This window comes from Doryrhamphus excisus, chromosome 21, assembly GCF_030265055.1.
Source record: "Doryrhamphus excisus isolate RoL2022-K1 chromosome 21, RoL_Dexc_1.0, whole genome shotgun sequence".
In the NCBI taxonomy this organism is placed as follows: domain Eukaryota; kingdom Metazoa; phylum Chordata; class Actinopteri; order Syngnathiformes; family Syngnathidae; genus Doryrhamphus; species Doryrhamphus excisus.
In genome coordinates, this window is record NC_080486.1 from 2,289,769 (window position 1) to 2,313,276 (window position 23,508).

Below are 23,508 nucleotides of genomic sequence, written 5' to 3' on the forward strand. Positions count from 1 at the left end.
CACATGAGCATGAGTCTTATTAATACCGTATGTCTAATTTTTATTTATTATGTCTACTACATAGGGTGTAATGCAAGTGTAAATGTAAATATAGGGGTGTTATTTCATGTTTAGAGGGCTCTAATAAGGTTAAAAAGTGATTTAAACAGGTTTGTCAATGCTCTATCCAACAAAAGTCCGGAAACTGATAGCCACAATCGGGTCTGGAATCATTTATTGACAGTACAAGAGGAAGTACTGTAGTACAAATACAGAGGTACAGTACTGTTGTACCCTGGCAAAGGTAAGAACGCTTGGTTCGGATTTGCTGAATCATCGAAGTGTCAGCCGGGGACGTAGAAATATTTGGAACGTGCCATCACCCCCTTTCATCTTGTTCTGTCTTTCGTCCTTTGTGACTGCGACTTTGCGCCTTTATGACTTCAGCGTCTTCCATCGGCGGCTTTACTTGAAATTTCCATGACTTGCCAGGAAGAAGAGGAGGAGGAGGAGGAGGAGGAGGAGGTTTCCCAGGGAAGCATGCCATCCATCACCATTCGCTAGAAAAAGTGCGTCAACTTGCCAGACTTTTGTGCAGCAATAAAGGACGCTAAACGGCGATGGAGGAAATAATAAGGCCAGCAAACCAAGAGAAGTCTGAGAATGCGGCGCTATTGGTGAGTTCTTTTTTGCTGACTCATCATTCTGAGTAATGGAGGACTTATAGTCTTTGAGTTGAATTTGTTAGAATGAAAATACTTCATAATATTAGGGGGGGGGGGGGGGGGGAATCCTGTCATTTTAGTAGCACAAGTTGAAATATTAATGTTAAAATGTTACAGAAAAGCAAACAAAACAACAAATATAATTGTTATAATGGAGGGAAAATTATGTTAAGTTATAATGTTACCAGAATAAAGTCAAAATATTATGGGAATAAAGTCATAATTATAAGATGAACATCTCACAACAACTGAAATGAACTTTTATAAGAATAAAGTCAATATATTTCAAGAAAAAATATATATTCTTAAAAGAAAAAAAGTCAATTTTATTTTAGAATATTTTATTTATTATTGTTAAATTTATTTTAGTAGCATAAAGATGAAAAACTAAAGGAAAAAAAATTCTGGGACAATTATACTTGAGAAATGTTCTAATATTATGTAAATAATATATATAAACAATAAATAAATAAATATATGCATATAAAATAAATATATAAAAATAAAAACTATTCATGTTGAAATATAATATATTAAATATAAACAATTTTATGGTGTGAAAATAAAAAAAATGGCGACCTTTATCCTTCCAGACTCAACAAGGTCACCAGCAACAGGAACCAGCGGAGGTTTGTCAAGCTTCTCAACTAAGCGGCCTTAAAGGGGCCCCGGCTAACGGGGGCGACGACACCCCCCCGAAAGCTGCGCCAGATGCCCCAGCCGGGGAGAGCGTCCCAGAGATGGAGAAAAAGCTGAAAGAAAAAGAGGAAGAAGTGACCTTCCTCGTCAACGCTCTCGCCGACGCCGAGATGGTCACGGCGTTGGTCAACAAGTCGTGGAAGGAAGCGTACCAGCAGCTGAAAAAGTCCTGGGAGGACGACTCCCACGACTTGGTGGCAGCCGTCAACGCCGAGTGGCAGCAGTGGTGGGCCTTCAGGGAGCAGGAGACCGCCGACCAGTTTCAGACCCAGCGGGAGAACATGCAGTGGCGCATGGACGACATGGCCGCCCAGTTCCAAATGGAGATGGAGGGCATGCAGAGGCACAGTTTGGACATCATCGCCTACTTCAGAATTACCATGGAACGTCTCCATCGGCGCGTGCGGCGGCTCGTCCGGGAAAAGAACCGCCTCGTCGCAAAACTGCAGAATGAGAACTGCTGTCGAGTGGCAGAGAACGGCGAGACGTCCCACGACATGAACGCACCACAAGATGCGGGGATGGCTTTTGTTGAGGTGGTCCGAGGAGCGGAGGAGGATCTCAACCATCGTCCCGCATCATAAGCATATTCATATGCAGCCCAAGACCAGGAACCGAGACCTCCCTCTCGCTGCCTTGTTCCCTATGAGCTGGACTTCAAATCAAATCAACTTTATTTGTATTGCACTTTTCCTGCAAAGACATGCAACACAAAGTGCTTTACAGAGTAAAAAAAAAATACTACAATTAAAAGGAAAACAAATACTAAGAAAGCCCTTTCAACACCTCATGACGGACAAGCCACTGTAGCCATTTTCTCACGGTGCAACATCAAGCTAGCTGCTATTTATTGCTGCGTGGAACACATCGTTCACACCGCGTGAAATGAATTACTCCACTCTCAATTTTGTCATCATTTTCATCACGAAACCCAAAAAAAGATTTGAAAAATTGACAAAAACTGCTGCTTCACGTTCTAATCAAAAAATGGAAACCAAAAACGTCCCGTCCATGTCTTATTATTCAAAATAATAGCAATAAATGAATATCGTCCATGTTTTATTTGGACCTTTTTTTACATATATTTATTACTTTACTCATACTTTCATAGCTGTCATGTTGCACATGACGGGTTTGAGTCCACAGGTGTCAAACTCGTGCCATGGACGGCCGAGACACCGCAGGTTTTCTCCCCCACCAGCAGGTGATTTCATTGACGAAACCTCCCTCCAATTAAAGGTCATTAAAGTTCATTAAAGATCATTAAAGATCATTAAAATCACCTGCTTTCGGAATGAAAACCTGCAGTGTCTCGGACCTGCGTGACGCAGGTTTGACACCCTCGCTGTGCTTTTCCTTTGTTCGCCGCCATTTCCTTTTTATTGTGCTCTTATTTTGGTATTTCCAGTTCCTGTTTTACACAGTTGTCAGGTCTCTTGACCTGGTCCTGAGACTGCTTCAGGCCTCAGCTGGTCCTCGTTAGCAATCAGCAGGCTTAAGCACAACACTGGGACTGGGACTGTGTGGGATTACAGGAAGTGATCTAAATGGTGAGTTTATGGCGCTCTGGACTTTTGTGTTTTGTTGTGTCAGTGAACCATGCAACTCTTTGGGAGCTCAGGTTTGAACCCCTAAGACCTTTTTTTTGACGACATCAGCTGATGTTTCTGCATCCTGATGTGGCGCTACAACTAATTATAGCAAAATATAATATACATTTTAGATTAATTTAGCTTCATTCACATTATTGGAGTTAATTTAGCCATTTTTATAGCCAAGATAAATAATGGAGACACACAACTTGTCTCCATGTGTTACTTAACATTGCAGGAAGGTTTAGAAGTTGTGAATGAAAAATATTTTTTTTTTTTTTTCAATGGGAAATTTTTAATTATGTTAGCTAGTTAATTTTTTCTGTACCCGCTTTTTTTTTTCAACGCCACCGAAATGTCTTGAAATATAAAACTAATGACTAAAAAGTGTCCTTGGGATGGAGGGCCACAGTTTGAAAAGGCAAACACGTTTAAAAAAAAAAAAAAAAACGAAAAACGGAAATATCCATCCAGGAAAAAAAAATAATAATAAAAAAACAAGTATAGAAAGATTAAGGGCAAATAAGATGGACATGGTGCACAAATCCTCCGATGACTCCTTGGGCCAAGAATTGATTAGAGTGGCGTCCTCCGATCGATAACCGCGCAACATCCATCTGGCATTTGCATGTGCTTACTCAGCACCAGCGACATCAGCAGCACTCGTGTAGCGATGCTCCGCTTCCCCTTGGACGTGTTTGCATTTGCAAAAAGCCGCTTCACTTCCCGTGTTTTTTTTCCCCCCGTGTCAGCCATCACTTTCTGTTCCAGGAGCATCGGCCCCCCCCCCCCACCTGATCACCAAAGTTGGCGGTCCGAGCTTGGCCTTGTCTTCTCCCAGCATCCCTCAAACCGTGTCCGTGATCGATGCCGCCTGCACTCTACCCGTCACAGGTAATAACCACTTTGTGACCCCTTTTCAAAGACGATGCCTTCTTTGTCTCACCCCACACACACACACACACACACACACACACACACAGAGTCCACTGTCACAAACACACACACGTCTCCTGTGGGCTCAAATCAGGGCTGTGAGTCAGCTATTGGAAATGTGGCAACGAAGGCGAAGCACTTGATATGCAGGCATCTGCTTTGTGGCTTATCTCCACTGCTCAACTGTGCACAGCAATTGCTGCTTGGCTGGCCCACTGAAAAGACCCCCCCCCCATCACCACCACCACCACCACCCCACCCACACCCCCTTTCTTGTTCTTCTACTCATCATTTTCTCTCTGCTTTGCTTTGCTGCCTGCTTGGAAGCACATTATTGGAATCGTTTCCAATCATGTCTACCGCAATTAAACGCATGATTTAAGCCTAATGTGAAAGCTCGCACGGATCGAGACGCCGCCGCCGCCACGGGAAGATCTCCTGTAGCAATAACAGAAAGAAAGCACCACCGCGTGCTCTCCGTGGAATCGATGCTTATTAGATGGCTCCTCGTCATCATGCCTGACGTTCCATGCAAGCAACTCATCAGCAGCTTTCGCACGCCGGCCGTGTGGGGGCCCTTTTTGATTTTGCACAAAATGAATGAGTTGAACCGGGAACAGCGTCGCGACGCTGACCTTTTTAACACCACTTTAGCGTCGAGTACAGGCGCCATCAACTGACCTTATCCACTTCTTGGGAATCTGACTTGCGACTATTTTGAGATGCTACAATTTATATAGGGCTATAACATAAACACCAGATAGTGTTTGTATTTTATGTGTACTATAAAGAAGTAAATATAGGGCATTAAATATAGATAATATTCAGTATATTTTCTATTAATAAGGACAAAGCAGGAGAGCAAATATTTATTTTCCTTGTAATATTTTGACTATATTCTTGTAAAATTATTGCATTTGTTATTCAATGACAATATGTACTAATTTAATTTCTACTACGTTGCACTCCTCTGCACTCTGTGTGTACGCTTCCAGCCCCGCCTCCACCCACCGACACAGAGAATGCATGACTGACAAGAGGGCTCACTATGGACTATGAAACCAACGCAGAGTGAACCCTCTTCCTTCCTGCTGGGGGTCAGGGGTCAGGAATTCAAACAGGTATGCACGTGGTAATATATGGTATTTATACACATTTTCATGTATTGTATAATTAAGTTGTGTTTGTGTAGTAATCTGGTGTGAGTCATATCTAACTCTTGATTGTGCTAGGTGAGTGGGAGTCATGAAGGTCATAGCAAAGTATTAAGCTTGACTCTAAACAAATTAGCTTAAGAGATCCGATGCGTTTTCCATTTATTTTGTTGTTGTAGGACATATCTATTTTTAAAACAATTTACAAATGTCATCTCTATTCCTTAAATCAGCCCAAAATGGCAAAGCCACACAAAAACTGGCACAATTGTTAATGTTAATGAGGAAAAATGACCTGCAGGATGCCTTTTATCCGCCATTTATCTTAACATCAACTAAAGCGATGCTTTCTTTTCTTTATTTGGACTACTCAATTCTTCCCGAGTCAAAGCATGCAGCACACCTTTTATTCTTTCTGCTAGCGTGCCTTGCTCATGAAGTAAATATGTTTTTTTTAACATTATTAGAGCCCCAAGTGGTGAAATAGCACCCTTATATTCACCTTTACACTCCTATTAGCCAATATAGTGGACAGAGGAAATGGAAACTCAACAGACAATAAAATAAAGAGCGCCTCAGTGGTGAAATAGCACCCCTATATTCACCTTTACACTCCTATTAGCCAATATAGTAGACAGAGGAAATGGAAACTAAACAGAAAATAAGACATAGAGCTCCCAGTGGTGAAATAGCACCCCTATATTCTCCTTTGCACTCCTATTAGCCAATATAGTAGACAGAGGAAATGGAAACTAAACAGAAAATAAGACATAGAGCTCCCAGTGGTGAAATAGCACCCCTATAGTCACCTTTACACTCCTATTAGCCAATATAGTAGACAGAGGAAATGGAAACCAAACAGAAAATAAGACATAGAGCCCCGGGTGGTGAAATAGCACCCCTATAGTCACATTTCCACTTCTATTAGCCAATATAGTAGACAGAGGAAATCGAAAGTAAACAGAAAATAAGACATAGAGCTCCCAGTTGTGAAATAGCACCCCTATAGTCACCTTTACACTCCTATTAGCCAATATAGTAGACAGAGGAAATGGAAGCTAAACACAAAATAAAAGATAGAGCCCCCAGTGGTGAAATAGCACCCCTATATTCACCTTTACACTCCTATTAACCAATATAGTAGACAGTATAATATAGTATAAATATTATAAAATATATTTTTTTATCATGATTTTTAAATATTTAAATGGATGGGTACCATTTTAAGAAAATTACTCAAAGTAGAAAAATATTATAAATATTATATATATTATAATATATTCTATATATTATATAGATGTTGTAAATATTATAAAATATATTTTTATCATGATTTTTAAATATTTAAATGGATGGGTACCATACTTTTTTTTTATTAGCGTCACTAAAGTTTTACCTGCGGTGCTTTTTATTGATTGCCGTTTTACGATGCGGGTGCACGGGTCGTATTTGCGCTGACACTTTTATTTGCGATGACGCTTGACTTTCCCAAACCCCTTTCAGCCAGCGTCAAGTAGCTTCCGACTAATTTGCTACATGACGTTGTCCCCCTGGAGGTGGACCTCCGTTGGCATCATGAATGCTTAATGAGCCGCATCAAAAGTTGAGCCGGCCACTGGAGGCGGTGCTTCATCATTTCTAGAAACATTTGATAGTAATGGCGCACGAGAGCTGCTCCTTTTCATCCTTCTGTGTGCGCTGGAAGATCCCCAACGTCGGCACGAGTGTTGAGGGGCGGGAAGCGGCTCAGACGTCGGCTGGAGTGGGAATGGAAAAATATTCCAAGTGGAGACTTCCCACAGAGTGAAGGAGAATAACAGAAGGTTTAATCAGCTTGTGAATAGATTGAATAGGTTTTTAAACACGACATAAGACATAGAGCCCCAAGTGGCGAAATAGCACCCCTACATTCACCTTTACACTCCTATTAGCCAATATAGTGGACAGAGGAAATGGAAACTCAACAGACAATAAAATTTAGAGCCCTCAATGGTGAAATAGCACCCCTATATTCACCTTTACACTCATATTAGCCAATATAGTAGACAGATTACATGGAAAGTACACAGAAAATAAGACATAGAGCTCCCAGTTGTGAAATAGCACCCCTATAGTCACCTTTATACTCCTATTAGCCAATATAGTGGACAGAGGAAATGGAAACTCAACAGACAATAAAAGATAGAGCCCTCAGTGGTGAAATAGCACCCCTATATTCACCTTTCCACTCCTATTAGCCAATATAGTAGAAAGAGGAAATGGAAACTAAACAGGAAATAAGACATAGAGCCCCCAGTGGTGAAATAGCACCCCTATAGTCACCTTTATACTCATATTAGCCAATATAGTGGACAGAGGAAATGGAAACTCAACAGACAATAAAAGATAGAGCCCTCAGTGGTGAAATAGCACCCCTATATTCACCTTTCCACTCCCATTAGCCAATATAGTAGAAAGAGGAAATGGAAACTAAACAGGAAATAAGACATAGAGCCCCAGTGGTCAAATAGCACCCCTATATTCACCTCTCCACGCCTATTAGCCAATATAGTAGACAGAGGAAATGGAAACCAAACAGATAAAAAGACATAATAGACTGACAAACATATTGTTTGCATTGCATGACTCACTGTCATGTTCCACATGACGGGTTTGAGTCCACAGGTGTCAAACTCGTGCCATGGACAGCCGTGACAGCCTCCGAGGGCGCTGCGGGCGTCCTCGTGTCTATCAAGTCACCTGACAGGAAATGAAATAAGGTGCCTTTTAATCGGGGACGGGACTAAAAAAAAAAAAAAAAAAATCCTGTAATTGTGATTACATTTGACAGAATGAAAGGAGCCGTGCCATTCTCTGTCAACCCCTGGCGCTCGTTACAAGCCGTAATTAACGTCATTTAGCCGCCGCGTGGAAAGTGAAATTACTGTCAAATATGCTACAGGACTTTTTATTAGGAACATCCGTTGAATGAAATCCAGTAGAGGAGCTATCATTGACTGCTAAACAACCCTCCATGGGGCCAAAGAGAGCTGCGTAGGCTAGCACTGAAAGAGCAGGAAGAAGCAGAGCTTTTGATTGACTGCCAGATTTAGAGGGAATTTTGGGGTATCAAAGTAGTTCAGAGGATCAAAAGCGGAGTTTATCGAGTACTCTTGCTAGTATCTGATCTTGCTAATATATAAGATAAATTTACATATATATATATGTATATATATATATATCTGTATAAATTAAATGTAAAGTCTGTTTACATTTCTTGACAAACATGTTTACTCGGGCCCCAACAAGTTCGGGTGTTAAACACATGTGTTTCTGGAGCCATGGGTTGCTGACCCCTGGTCTAACAGTACAAAAGGGAGTCCATCTGGGACTCCAACACCTTCACTATAGAGTCCAGCATCATGGTTCTTTTTTTTTGCACTTAACAGTAATGACGGGAAAAATGGCGACCTCCATGTTGACGCCATTCGGTATCTTCGGTTCTCCAACAACGGTTTTGAAATTTGGTTGAAAGTTACTCCAGCGTTATCATACGCTAACCAGCTTGTTGGATCCTCGGAAAAAAAAAACAGTTTGAGGTTTAAACCCCGAGGTGGTTCCCCCGTGCCCCCGCATGTACAAGTCAAGACCCCGATCCGGAAAGAGATGGGGGGTCAAAGGGGCGCCCGTACTGGTTTTGCTGTTTCCAACTGAGCGGCCCCTTCATTAACCTTAAGTCCCGACTATCTGATATCCAAAAGCGCACCATGAAGCGCTAACTCATTTGCTTAATAACAGACGCTATCTGGGAATCCAGGATTGGAAGGAAGCAGTTCCTGCCAGAGTGAGCGTATCCTGCCCTCATTAAGCCGAGCAATGGGGTGTTTAGACAGGAAGTGGAAGGTTACCGCCACAGGAAGGAGGAGCTCGTACTTAACATAAACGTATTAGCTAACTTTGTTAAGGCGATTTAGCGGCAAATTAAAGGTGATGTTGGTCAGCGGCGTGCTCGGATCCGAGTCATCTGCATGTGATATCTGATGGCCTGGCGCGGTGGAGCAATTAGCAGTCATCTGGCACGCCAGCATGTCAAATCAACCGCCACAGATCAATTCCGTTTTTTGTCGTTAAAATACAACGCAAAATTTCCACTATTTCAAGTGCAGAGGTGACACACTCACAGGACATAACATTAGGTACACCAGTTGTACTTCTGGGTCTTATATCAAAAATGTCTTATTGCAAAAAAAATAGACATTTTTTCCAGCGTCTTTATCGTGCCAATGATAAAAGCTACAAAGGGAACACGGCGTTTATCAGCACCTTATCCATAACGCTGACACGGCGTTCTATACTCGCTCGTCCTCCTGACATTGAACTAAACATAGGCTGTGGGCTCCAGCAACCTGATCGCTGTACTCGCTGGTGCGTGATGGATGTGGGCGTCACGGTGTCGGAGTTAGCCAAAGTTACTGGGTGGCTGTGAACCGGAAATATCTGCATGATGCTTTCAGCTCTGTACTATACTTTGTACTGTATTTATTACTTCATGTTATTCAGTCATTCATTTTCTACCGCTTATCCTCACAGGGTCGCGTGGGGGGTGGGGGGTGCTGGAGCCTATCCCAGCTGTCTTCAGGCGAGAGGCGGGGTACGCCCTGGACTGGTCTCCTAGCTGTGAGGTCTGCGCGCTAACCACTCGACCGCCGTGCCGCCCGTGCCAAGACATCATGTCAGATATTCCAAACTATACTCGGAACTTTTTACAGCGGACTACTGTACCTTAGTCAGGGCTTATGGACTCGATTCAAATCCAAGCTGCTAATCTCGGCACCGAAGCATCAGTCTTTTGTTACTTCCTGCCCTCTCGTTCAACAAAATGGCTTCACATCATCACAGCTCCGTGATGGAGTCGTAGAGTCAAGGACGTTCATCGCTAAGCCACCACCGCCACAAGCGTACTTTATCGTTCTTTATCCCAAACGGGACTAAAGTACACATTTCTAATTCAAATAGGACTCGGTTAAGACAAGAAAAACTCGGCTCACAACTCCGCCCCCCCGCGGAGAGGCTAAAGCCGCCGCAAATGAAAGAATCTTCTCATGGAAGCAGGCGGCCAGCCAAGCACAATGTCTGCTGGCGCCGCCTCGCTCTAAGGATTCTGGGATGGTTTATTTGCCCTCCTGTCATATTTGGCACACCGGAGACAAAGACCGGCTTCAGTCAAGAGCGACTAAAGAGATCCTCAAAGCGCCAATCGACCTTGGACAAAAGACTGTTTGGATTTGGATCCAGATAGACGGATGGCGAGGTGGGCGGGCTGAAACCGTGGGGTTCGACTGTGACACCTCCTTGGCAAGGTTTACGTACTTCTAACACAAGTACTGTAGTACTTCATGGTTACACCAGCTCGGTTCAGAAAAGGAGTAGGAAGAAGCCAACTCTTCCTGTTTGTAGTACAACTTCTCGGACCCAAGTACTTTGGGTTGCCAGTACTGTCGCGCCCCTAATACATCACTACATAAAATAAATGACATAATGTGAACTAGGGCTGCACGGTGGATGAGTGGTTAGCATGCAGACCTCACAGCTAGGAGACCAGGGTTCAATTCCACCCACGGCCATCTCTGTGTGGAGTTTGCATGTTCTCCCCGTGCATGCGTGGGTTTTCTCCGGGTACTCCGGTTTCCTCCCACATTCCAAAAAACTTGCTAGGTGAATTAGCGACTCCAAATTGTCCATAGGTATGAATGTGAGTGTGAATGGTTGTTTGTCTATATGTGCCCTGTGATTGGCTGGCCACCGGTCCAGGGTGTACCCCGCCTCTCGCCTGAAGACAGCTGGGATAGGCTCCAGCACCCCCCACGCAACCCTCGTGAGGATAAGCGGTAGAAAATTAACAAATTAATGGTACCTTTTGGGTGTTAAGTTGCTGTGTGATGAGGTAAATGTTATGGTAAAGGTGAATGTTATGTTTGTAAGATGACACCATGAGTCAGACGTGCAGGCTGTGCCCTATGATTGGCTGGCCACCAGTCCAGGGTGTACCCCGCCTCTCACCCGAAGACAACTGGGATAGGCTCCAGCACCCCCACGACCCTTGTGAAAATGAATGAATGAATGTTTTTATTATGCTGCTCTACATAACAAAAATGTATATGAAGCATATAATCGACCCCGAGCAGGTGCCGGTACCCAAGGTCGTGGGTGTCTGGGCTCACCTTGAATGATGGGTGAGGAGCTGGGCGGTCTTGGAGGACCTTGGGGGACCTCCAAGTGGAGCTGCCATGTTTAGGGAGGTGATTGGGGCATCTATTTTGGATGCGGTCCTGACATGGAGGGAACCTGGGTGGCTCTGTTGTCCTTCTTTTCATTTGGTGGATTATTTCCAGGTGATGGTGACTGATATTCCGAATACGAATTAGGATTAAAACCTTGTAAATTACATAATCTTATGAGTGTGGGATTTGACTTTGTGGATTATTTTAATTCTAATTTCAAGTAAGCATATCCTGGGGTCGTAAAGGTGGTGGTTATCGCCGATAACCGGTGGGAGGAGCGATCTGGCCTACAACTGACATTGCTTCACCTCGCACTGATTATCATTCACGCCGGCAAACCCCCGTGACCACATCAATAGTCTTTAGCTCTACTTCCTGTAGCTCCTTTGTGCTGGAAGGCCATCACTATCCGGGGGTGGAAAAAGATAAATAACGTGGGAATGGTCGCGCTGCTCCCACTAATGCACCACACGATGGCTTGAAAGAGGTCACCATGAATCTTCTCCTGCTTTTTAGCCTTGCGCCGCCATCAGCCAATAACCATCATGGCCGTTCAAAGCTTTTGTGCCTTGCAGGAGAGGAAAAAGGAGGAATAAGAAGGAACCTTGAGGGGGAATAAGCGGAGAAGAAGCGTATTGATTGCCAGATGTCAGTCACTCCTTGCTATATCGCTTGTGTTTGCTAAGTTGCTGTTCTATCTGCATGCTGATTACTTGCATATAATTTCCATTATTGCTGATATTAGTGTTGTGGTCACTTTAAGAAAGTAAATTCCTATAGTAATTTATTTTTATTTATTTTTTTAATGTCCAAACAGCCTCCTCTTTTAATCTGTTTTCCCATCTTTGACCATTTTGGGAGATGAAATGTCACCAGCGGCAATACTTCAATACTTTTTGGCTGAGAAGCGCAAACATTTCATCTCCCAAGCGAGCAAGATGAGAAAGCAATTGGACCTTCCACGGGACGCCCCAAATAGCAGGCGGGGTTCACAACAAGGTCAAGAGTTAAATACGCTCTTATTATCCACGACTACAGTGAAATAGAATCCTAACACAGTCAACAGCTTTAGATGGCATTCTCAAGCAGTAATTGCTACTTCCTCAAATTGCTGCAAAATAATGATGCTAAGCTAGGATCATAAATACTGTAATTGACTATAATATCATGCAAACCGTACAATCTTAACTTGTATGACCCAATAATTCACTTTTTAAAGGCTACCAGCCACCACAGGAAGTACTGTACAGAACAGGAAGTTCAAGACAAACAACTATAAGGAACACTCCCAATGCTAGTATGCTAGTCCACCTAGTCTTATTTTCACTTACGGTCTACCAAGTTGGGTAATATGAGTGTAAAAGTGACTATAGGGGTGTTATTTCATGTCTGGAGGGCTCTAATGGTAAAAAGAACTAGAAAGGTTGTAAAGTGGTTTTCTATGCTGTAAGTTTGAACAATGAACCAAGGACTACTTTGCTGTTGGTACGAGACCATGTGGTCTAAGACACCCCCCACCCCCCCCCGCCCCCCACCATCGTTCAAGGTAAAACCATAAGGTGATACAATAAACCACCTCAAAGAACTCCCACTCACCCATACTCCCCACATGGAAGAGACCAGGTGATCGGCAGACGAAAGCGAAGGTCATGCGTACGGCGTGTGCGAGTGACACTTGTATGTGTGTGTGCTCAATGACCATGTCCCCCCCGGGGGCGGATATAACATCAGGGGGGGTCACAGCGGAGCAAAAGAAGTCTTATCAGCAGGGCTAGAGAGCACCACACAGGAAGATTTAAACCACACTTTGTGGGGTTTTTTTGTGGGTTGTGTTTTTAATACCGTATTGACCCCGATATATCAGACAGGTGTGTGTGGGGGGGTATGAAATTATAACAGACAAAAAAAGATTGCAATAAAATGTGAGCTCATATTTCTTAGCCGCCCAATACTTCTTTAATGACCGCTTCATTCATCACTATTATCTCGGTGTCGCCACTGCAGCTCTCTCGGAAGTCTCTGTCCCACTTGGCCTTTCCATGATTCCATCGGAGAAACTCAGGGATACGTTTTTGGACTTCTTTATTGTTTATTTTCAGCAGACAGCTTTGGAGCTTTGGATTTGTTTACCTTTTGAAAGGAAATGCTGGAAATGCTTGATTTGGAATTTGGTGAATTTTAAAATAAGATGATAATAACCTGTTTACAACCTTCTAAATACAGGTTTTTAACTTGAGAGCCCTACAGACATGAAATAACACCCCTATAGTCCCCTTTATATGACTTTATCATACCATTTTTACCTCATCTGAACAAATTATTGGACCATCTGTACCTGATTTCTCCTAACTAAATACCGAAGTATACAGTGGGAGGAGCCAGGGAGGTGTTCTGTATTCAGGCACGCCCCCCGAGCAGCCATAGTGGCGCCACAGGGGTCTTGGGCAAACCTTTTGCACTTTTGAAATGCTGATAAAATGTGATTTTTTAATATATTTTTGAAAAAAAAACTGCAATGAAGCTGCATGATTCAAAGCACAAAGGGGATAGGGATCACCGTGGTAGCTAGCATCGCTTAGCTATTATTCCGCCATCAACTCATTCATAAATTCCAAGCATGGAAGCACGCCCAGGCTGTGTTTTATGGATTAGAACAGAGAGCTTAAAGTGGACACGCCCTGTCATACCAGTAAACCCTCTTCTAATGTCTTTTATTTTGAAATAATCCTGCCTTTCAATAACATGACTGGCATGTTCCAGGGGTTATTTGCTACTGCTTAGAGTGCATTTGTGTGTGTGTGTGTGTGTGTGGGCATCAGTTAAGTGTGCCAGTGCATGCGTTCATAAATCCCAACTCGGCCATAGCCCCCGCCCCCACACACCCGAGATCTTTTGCCCCCAATAACTTTGCTTTGATTATGACTTCCACTCAGCGCACACGCTTGGAGAAGCAATAAATAAGGGTTGGACTCGTCAACAGTCTGACATGAATATCTGTAAAAGAAAGGTCAAGATCCTCATTTTCTGCTTTATTTACCCCCCTCCCACCCTTCGCCCCATTCGCACCCCCCCCCCCCCCCCCAGTCACGAATGACAAGATAATTATTGAAGTTGTATTAGTGTTAAACTGCTCTGCGTCGAACTAAAAGCTTCCTCTTATTGTATAATAGCTCGTATAGATTCATATAGGAAACATATGCAAGGGGGGAGGGGCGATGCCCTGAGATAATGGAGCACAGACTCACATGCCCAGACACCTAAGAGCATGCTGACCACTTGTTTAAGGCATGTCTACATGTTTGAGAAGGAGTAGGAAGAATCAGATGTTACTTAATCAAACCCCTTTATACTTGTCCATCATTCACACTTGCTATATTTTATTTTCCTCACTTCTTGTGTGTGTGTGGAGGGAGGGGGGGGGGTTAAAATAATGACTTTATAGCTTAAGAGATAAAAATGAGGAAAATAAGACTGAATAAAAGTGATAACATAGAAATGAATGGAAATGGAGACACAGCTAATGTAACACAGGTGGCTCTGTCCATGGTCCTGAAACACCACTCTCAGTTGCCTGTAAATGTACCACAGGGGACTCTCTCCATGGTCCTGAAACACCACTCTTAGCAGCCTGTAATGTAAATGTACAGGCTGCGTCATATCTGCTGTTTTTGGTCAAAGATGCTTTAATGTCAACTATCAAAGCACTTTTTTTTTTTTTAATGGTGTGATCACTTGCCCCTCGTATAGCTAGCTAGCTATTCCGCAAGGCGCCATCAAAAAGATAAAGGCCCAAGTGAATCCCTGACTTTTGGTTTTGGTCGCTAATCACCCTTATGGAAGCTTCTGGACATTAGCGGCAGATTATTGGCTGCAAGTGACAGCAGAGTGCTGCTTTTCAAAGCTTCTGTGGGGGGGCGGGGGGGTGCTGTTTAATATGCATGGACTCGCTAATTACAGCCCTCTTACTCTAATGATGCGGCCTTGAGACTCGTGCATGCCGAGGAACAGCCCCACATACGCAGTCTGATGCCGCGGCGCACGTCACCTTATGGGAAGGAGGTTGCTGGTTCGATTCTCCACCCTGATGTTAACCTTCAATGTATTAATGTGTTGAGGTTTTCAATAACCTTAACTTAAAAAATAATTTTCATGACCATAACATTCTGCCCTTTTTCCAAGCCAATGATTGCTGGGTCAATCCTTAGTCCTCATACAACCATCTCCGCCGCCATTTTTGTCTTAACTCCACCCCTTTTGCTCAACTGCTTCAAACCATTCCAACATTGAGGACATCATTTATAGTCCATTACTGTAATATTCTGTCCATTTCCGAAGCTAATGATTGCTGGTTCGATCCTTAGTCCTCTTCTCATATAGTATATATACATTTTAACCATCCTACTAGCCGCCATTTTTGTCTAACTCCACCCCTTTGCTCAACTGCTTCAAATCATTCCAACATTGAGGACAATATTTCTAGTCCGTTACTGTAATATTCTGTACATTTCCCAAGCTAATGATTGCTGGTTCGATCCTTAGTCCTCTTCTCATACAGTATGTATACATTTCAACCATCCTACCAGCCGCCATTTTTGTTTAACTCCACCCTCTTTGCTCAACTGCTTCAAACCATTCCAACATTGACGACAATATTTCTAGTCCGTTACTGTAATATTCTGTACATTTCCCAAGCTAATGATTGCTGGTTCGATCCTTAGTCCTCTTCTCATACAGTAGTCCCATGTTTTTTTTCCATAATTCCATATTTTGACATTTTTTTCCCATTTCAAAATGAATGTACAATTACATGTAAAATCATTCTGTGCATGATGGGATGGCTGGTTCGATCCTCAGTCGGTGATCAGCATTCAACAGTCATTCTTCTCCATTTGGCTTCAGCGTTCACACGCAATTTCTACTGCAATTGCTCCATCCGGGTATCTATGGAATGTATTTTTAATATTTTGGGGTGTCTGGAACCGATTAATCGGATTTGGATGGGGGGGGGGGGCAACGTTGACATTTTTTTTTTTTTAAACCAGCCCATTTCTACTGAAACGGCTTCATCTGGATAAATTGACATGAAATTGCATTCCAAGTGCTTGAAGTTTTGGTTTACAGTACAGAACCTGCGACTATCATTGTATTACTGTGTTTTGATGACTAAGATACTAATGTTACTATCACTACTTCTTTGCTTTTGCATTATTTAGGTGTCAAATATCCCCTTCAAACAACCCGGACGTCCACGTCGTTCCTCGGCAGCATGACAGCATCCCATGTGGCTTGCGGTGTTTATTCCTGCACGGGGGTGTTGTGGATATTCCCTGAAGCCGTATGTATCTTTTCCCTCTGCATTTTCTATTTTATAACACTCACAAAATGGATCAATTATCACACGGCTACAGCCTGCTAACTCAGTGGGACACATTGCTGAACAGGGAACAACTTCCTCAGTCGGAAACGCATCTTTCTCCGAGAAACCGGGAAAGTGTATGCCGCCATTGTTTCCAACTGTAACTGCTCCGTTACCTCAAAGGCACAAAATATTGGATTTAATTAGACACAAGTAAGACTGAGAGGCATTGACCCAGTTGTTTGGAGCTGCTCTGATGATGATGCTGTTGTTGTAAATATAAAGCATAGTTTCGTTTTAAAACGCGTAGGAAATAATGATGTCAAGTGAGTTCATTTGTTCCAGTCATAAATAATAATTAGCATTAGCTTAGCTGGCACCCAGCTGTTTTACTGGCCTTTGGCACATTTGAAAAATACGATCAAACAAGGAAATATGAAAAAAAGACTGCAGTCATTTTAAATGAATAAAGATAAAATATAAGAGTAAAGTCACAAAGAAGTAAAGTAGAAACATTATTGGGGAAAAGTTGTACAAATATGAGGAAGAAACTTTTTTTTCTTTATTTTGGTTGGGGTGGATTATAATATTGTGAAACTTAAAATATTTTAAGAAAAAAAAGTGTAATCTTACATGAAAAATATTTATAAAAACAGCTGAACAGAAATGTGGAAATATCCTATAAATGTGTTGTTGATTCGGCGACTGAGGATGGAACCAGCAATCATGAGGTTTAGAGAGGACGAGAACATGGGGCTTTTGAAAAAAAAAAAAGTCCTGAAAGATCCGACACCACGTCCAAACATAAATCATTCGAAAATATGTTGAACCAAAAAACGTGGATTGAACCAGCAACCCTCAGGCTAAGAGACAACGACTCTACCATCCGAGCCTAAATAATAAATAGATGGACATTTATTTCCAGTTGATCCCTTCCTTGGCGGAGGTAACACCCCAAGGCCAATCCGAACGCGGTAAGAAGACTGAGCGACACGATTGGCCAAATAACAGCCGGCAACGTTAATGCATCTGAAAAATGCAATTTAGCCAGCAGCCAGTGGAGAATGGGATTGGGAACGCGGGACATCGATACAAGAGTGTTACCTTGGCAACACAAGCTTTGAATGTCCACCAGCCACCAAGTAGTGTAGACATCAATACGGCACTGGGAGGGGGGGGGGGACACAGAGAACCTTCCCAGCATTCATTATCTAGAATAAGTCGTCATGGCATGTGGGCTTCTCTTCTCGCAAACGGCTCCTGACACTTGTTGCCTCCATATTCATACACACGTGTGTGTGTGTGTGTGTGTGTGTATACGTACACATCACCCATGGAAATACAGGAAGTAAGGTTGCCGACGCCATGATTGATTGTCATCACCCCCCCCCCCCCCCCCCCAATGTATTTGCGTTAAATGAACTGAAGAGAAAGAGATTATATATTGTTATTCAATTAAAAAAAAAATACATGAATACAATTTTAAAGTCATTTTTTGCAAGTGATTTTAACTCACTAATTGTATTTTAATATAGTATAATAACATTTATTAGTAAAATAAAATTGTTTCAAAGTAAATGTAAAACTACAAATATTATATATATACAATATATATATTATATATGTAATATATAATTTTAAATTTTCTTTTAGTTATATATATATCTATATATATACTGTAAAAAATATACTAAAAATAAAAAAAATAAATTTTCATATATATGTAATATATAATATACAAAAATTTTTAAAAAATAAATGTTCATATATATGTAATATATAATATACAAAAAAATAAAATTGTATATATATATATAAATTACTATTATAATAGTAATAATAGCAATATATATATATAATCATAGTACTAATAATAGTACTAATACTAATTACTATTATAGCAATAATAGCAATATATATATATGTGTATATGGGACGTCTATGTATATGTAATATATAATAATAGTACTAATACTAATTAGTATTACTATTATAGTAATAATAGCAATATATAATATAAATGTAATACGTAATAATATAATATAAAAATATATATAAAAAATAAAAAAAATCTAATTTCTTTCAGTTTTAATTGAAATATTGAATAAAAAAATTAAATGATTTAATTGGTGCGTGAAGCAGCCTTAGACGTCCCAGAGCTGATTTGACAAAGAGTTAGAATCCTCGAGAGCGTTTAGAAAACAACTCCATCCTCTAAATTAACAAAAGACGTCGTCACACACTCCCAATTATTCGGGGGCCCAACTTTTTCCCCCCTCCCCGCCGAGCAGCTCGCGGGGCCATTAGCATATGTTGGCCCAGACATTTTATTGCCTCCCCGAATTTGTTTCATTGCCCCAGCAGATGTTCCAGTGGCTATCATCAAAGAGATTTATGCAAGCTGATTACAGCCCAAGAGTCTGGAGAATGGAATCAACATATTCCAGCCCAAAATCCACCCGACTCCTTCTGGAGCAAACATTCTCTCTGCAGTGCTTCCTCCTAAAGACGCAGCGTACGGCGACTCCTCGTTTCCTGTCTGAAAACGATACAAATTTCCACGCTCTTACGGGAGCACGTGAAGGGAACACGGACGCGTTAGCAAACAACACCGACCACCAGAAGAGCATATTTTCTCTCTCGCCAACATCCGCCACCGCCAACACTCGCCGTAGCCTGGCAGCTGACGGCGTGCAACACTTCCAACGTGTTCCCGCCAATGAATTGGGCAGCAGAGAGGCTATTCTGCTCCATAAGCTAGTGTCGCTTGAATTAGACGCCCTTTTAGCGGGGGCCATTGACCTGTTTATCACACATCGACCGCCCACGTTAATCCGGAACCGAAACTCATTGTACTTGGGGGGAGCCCGGGGGGGTCACGATTGGCTGCCGTTAATAGAACAAACCATTTTGAATGAAATACAACAAAATAAATGTCCAGTATTCCGTTTAATTCGCTTATCACCTGATTGAAATAACTTTGGGTGTCTGGGCATGCGAGTCTGCCCTTCTTAGGCTCTTCTTCTTTTGCACACGTCTCATAAGTTCTGCTTGAGTGCTGAGCAGATGGATTGGATTAGTGTAAATTTGTGTCTCCTAGCAAAATTAAAGCCATTGATTTTCTAACCTGGGGGGGGGGGGTGACCAAGGTCTCTGTCCTCATCGATAGTTTGTCCATTCCAATTCGGAGATTCATCCAATTGATTTGATGATGTAGCGGAAACTTGTCGCCGAGGTCATCATCTCTCAATGTGAGTGTGAATGGTTGTTTGTCTATATGTGCCCTGTGATTGGCTGGCCCGCCTCTCACCCCTAAGACAGCTGGGGTAGGCTCCAGCACCCCATGCGACCCTTGTTAGGATAAGCGGTAGAACATGAATGAATATTTATAAATATGTTTCCTTATTTTCTCTTACATCTACTATATAGGCTAATAAAGGTGACTCTAGGGGTGCTAGTTCAGGTCTAGAGGGCTCTAATAATCAACATAATTAGATGGTTGTAACCAGGTTTTCTCGGCTGTAACTACAAAAAATATTCCATATATAAATTTAAAAAAATGGTAGAAATTCTGGAACCAATTAACCGCGTTAGAATTGTATTGAATGCTTTAAAAATTTTATAACGACTATAACGATTTTATTAACGACTTGTACTTTTTCCCAGAGGTAGGGAAGAAATATAACATTTAGAAAATGATATTTTTTTTGTACTATTCCAACTTACCTTTTGATTTTTGTTTTGAAGTAGCCCAACAGCATTTTATTTTGTATTTTATTATTACCGTTTTATGTACTTTTCTTGTAAAAACAGGATTTTAATGAAAGTCTGCCGCTGACAGCTCCTTGACAATAATGACGGGTACAATTTAATAAAACTAGCATTCAAGGAGACACATCAATGCAACGCAAACTGACGGTTTTTACAGAAAATGTCTGACTATTCATGTGAAAATGTTTCATATGCGCGGGCAGGGGTGATTGACAGTTGACGAGGGGCAGACTCACATGCCCGGACACCCAATTCTATTTGAACCAGGTGATGAAGATGGTGGACACAAGATAAGTCAATGTGGCATAATGTTATTTTAGCATATATACATATATTTATTACTAGTATTAGTCAAATACTTAAAAAAAATAAGCACTGATGAAAAGAAAGCTTTAAAAAATGGACACACGCACACACACACACAACACCGAGTTAAAAATGAGTTAGTACGGGGCGGTGAAAAGCCTTCTACTCCCTGCGGCCCACTGCTGGCTAAGCCTCCGTTAATTCCACTAACCACCTTGGCCATCTTCTCTACAGTCATCATTAATCATCTCTCCGCTCTCCTCCACCCTTCCCCCCCCTCCATCCTCTCCCTCATTTTCTCCCCTCGTCAGTACATTCCCTTTCCCTCTGCAGCCGCGCTAGCCCAGCATTCCTGGCAGATCCTGCAGTGAGGAGATAACGCCAACATGCCTGATGGCCATGAAGTTGACAAAGAAGGCGGAGTGTAAGAATGATTCTGAAAAAAATCAGCATGGAGGTTGGTGTTCACCCCAGTCGCCTACTGGTGCGTTTGGCAACGTAACTCGAATGACATTTAATAAAACAACCGTGAAAAGCGGCGTCCCTCCAGAACTTCCTTCCTTTCTACTGCAAATCCATTGGCTCGAATGTTCACTTGGGTGGTCCAGTTTGTGGCACGTGACCGTTCATTTCACACCCATTTTTTTTTTTAATCAAGCACGGAATAAACAAAACAAAAAAAATCCAAACATGGCAAGCGGCGTTGGCGGTACAAGTGCGAGGAAGGCAATATGTCAGCCGCCGCCTGGGAGATGAATTATTGAATGGAACGCCATATTGCAACATTTGGCGTCTATTCCTGCCATGGATCCGTATGTCATATGTGTCATCATGGAAGCTACGTTATTTCCCCGCGTCTTTGCTTTCCTCCATTGAATGATTCCCGGAATTTCCATAAGCTGGTAAAATTGGCAGTTGGAACCTCACTTCCTGTTTGTCAGCGCTTTACCTCCAAAATCTTAACGCCGAAAGCGACCCAGTGCCCCAGAAAATTGGATCAGTGACACACAAAAGGGCTCGGAACCCCACATTGGCAGGGGGGCCGGGGGGGGGCAACATACTGCAGCCTACTTATATACACATTCCTGGGAAGATTACTTGGAAAAAATACATTAGTTATAAATTTCCCAAAAAAGTAATTGAATTAATGAGGGAATTACTCCTTCAGAAATGTAATTGGTTATCAGGGAAAGTACTTCGGGGCGGCACGGTGGTTGAGTGGTTAGCGCGCAGACCTCACAGCTAGGAGACCAGGGTTCAATTCCACCCTCTGCCATCTCTGTGTGGAGTTTGCATGTTCTCCTAAAAACATGCTAGGTTAATTAGCGACTCCAAATTGTCCATAAGTATGAATGTGAGTGTGAATGGTTGTTTGTCTATATGTGCCCTGTGATTGGCTGGCCACCAGTCCAGGGTGTACCCCGCCTCTCGCCCGAAGACAGCTGGGATAGCCTCCAGCACCCCCGCAAGCCTCATGAGAAAAAAGCGGTAGAAAATGAATGAATGAGTTTCCAACCTTATAAATGTATTTAACATTATTAGAGCCCTCCAGAAAGGAAGTAGCACCCCTATAGTCGACTTGACACAGAATAAGACTTATAATTCACTTTTTACATCTTGTGGTTTATTTATTATTTATTCTTCTAATTCTAGGCTGCACGGTGGAAGAGTGGTTAACGTAGTGGCCTCACAGCTAGGAGACCCGAGTTCAATCCCACCCTCGGCCATCTCTGTGTGGAGTTTGCATGTTCTCCTAAAAATATGCTAGGTTAATTAGCGACTCCAAATTGTCCATAGGTATGAATGTGAGTGTGAATGGTTGTTTGTCTATATGTGCCCTGTGATTGGCTGGCCACCAGTCCAGGGTGTACCCCGCCTCTCGCCCAAAGACAGCTGGGATAGGCTCCAGCACCCCCGCAAGCCTCGTAAGAAAAAAGCGGTAGAAAATGAATGAATGAGTTTCCAACCTTATAAATGTATTTAACATTATTAGAGCCCTCCAGAAAGGAAGTAGCACCCCTATAGTCAACTTGACACAGAATAAGACTTATAATTCACTTTTTACATCCTGTGGTTTATTTATTATTTATTCTTCTAATTTTAGGCTGCACGGTGGTAGAGTGGTTAACGTAGTGGCCTCACAGCTAAGAGACCCGAGTTCAATCCCACCCTCGGCCATCTCTCTGTGTGGAGTTTGCATGTTCTCCCCGTGCTTGCGTGGGTTTTCTCCGGGTACTCCGGTTTCCCCGCCGGTGTACCCGGTACTAGGTGTCGAGAAGGTTACTGTAATATTTGGTGAGACACACAAGCACCAGAGTTTTATTGTTAGATGAGCTTAAGTACAAATGTAAGGCATTCGGAAGACTCATTCAACGATGCCGTGAATATATGTAGTATTCTACACTGGCCACTAGGTGTCGGGAATGTTACTGTAATATTGGGTGAGACACACAAGCACCAGAGTTTTATTGTCGTTGTTTGAATAATCTCACAATAATCCCTAACATGGGATAAAGTTGCAGCCGTAAACCGGAATTTGACACTTCCTGTCCACCCCCCCCCCCCTCTTATGTCGACTATAGGAGTGCAAATAGGAGGGCAAAGGTGACTATAGGGGTGTTAGTTCATGTCTATAGAGCTCTAATGTAAAAAAAACCAACAACAAACTCAAATGCATGGTGGATTAACTCAAAATTCCAAAGTGTCAGGAATTAATTTAATGAACTTTGA

The 23,508-nt window shown here is 42.3% G+C and overlaps 1 protein-coding gene across 2 annotated transcripts; it reads left to right on the top strand.

Annotated features, from left to right (window-relative positions):
- Nucleotides 1-474: 474 nt before the first annotated feature.
- Nucleotides 475-21,346, top strand: LOC131108792 (uncharacterized). 2 transcript variants are annotated; one of them, XM_058060114.1, is made up of 5 exons: nucleotides 475-656; nucleotides 1,298-3,889; nucleotides 4,927-5,052; nucleotides 16,559-16,680; nucleotides 21,090-21,346. In XM_058060114.1, exons 1-2 carry the CDS (start codon nucleotides 600-602, stop codon nucleotides 1,985-1,987), a joined length of 747 nt encoding a protein of 248 aa, XP_057916097.1. In that variant the 5' UTR covers nucleotides 475-599; the 3' UTR covers nucleotides 1,988-3,889; nucleotides 4,927-5,052; nucleotides 16,559-16,680; nucleotides 21,090-21,346. The 2 variants fall into 2 exon arrangements, with proteins under 2 accessions (XP_057916097.1, XP_057916098.1); XM_058060115.1 differs by lacking the exon at nucleotides 16,559-16,680.
- Nucleotides 21,347-23,508: the final 2,162 nt, after the last annotated feature.

Bases quoted from the DNA above. Each gene is read 5' to 3' on its own strand.
- LOC131108792 (XM_058060114.1), top strand. From the start codon at position 600: ATGGAGGAAATAATAAGGCCAGCAAACCAAGAGAAGTCTGAGAATGCG. The intron at 657-1,297 runs GTGAGTTCTTTT...TTATCCTTCCAG, and splicing joins CTGAGAATGCGGCGCTATTG to ACTCAACAAGGTCACCAGCA.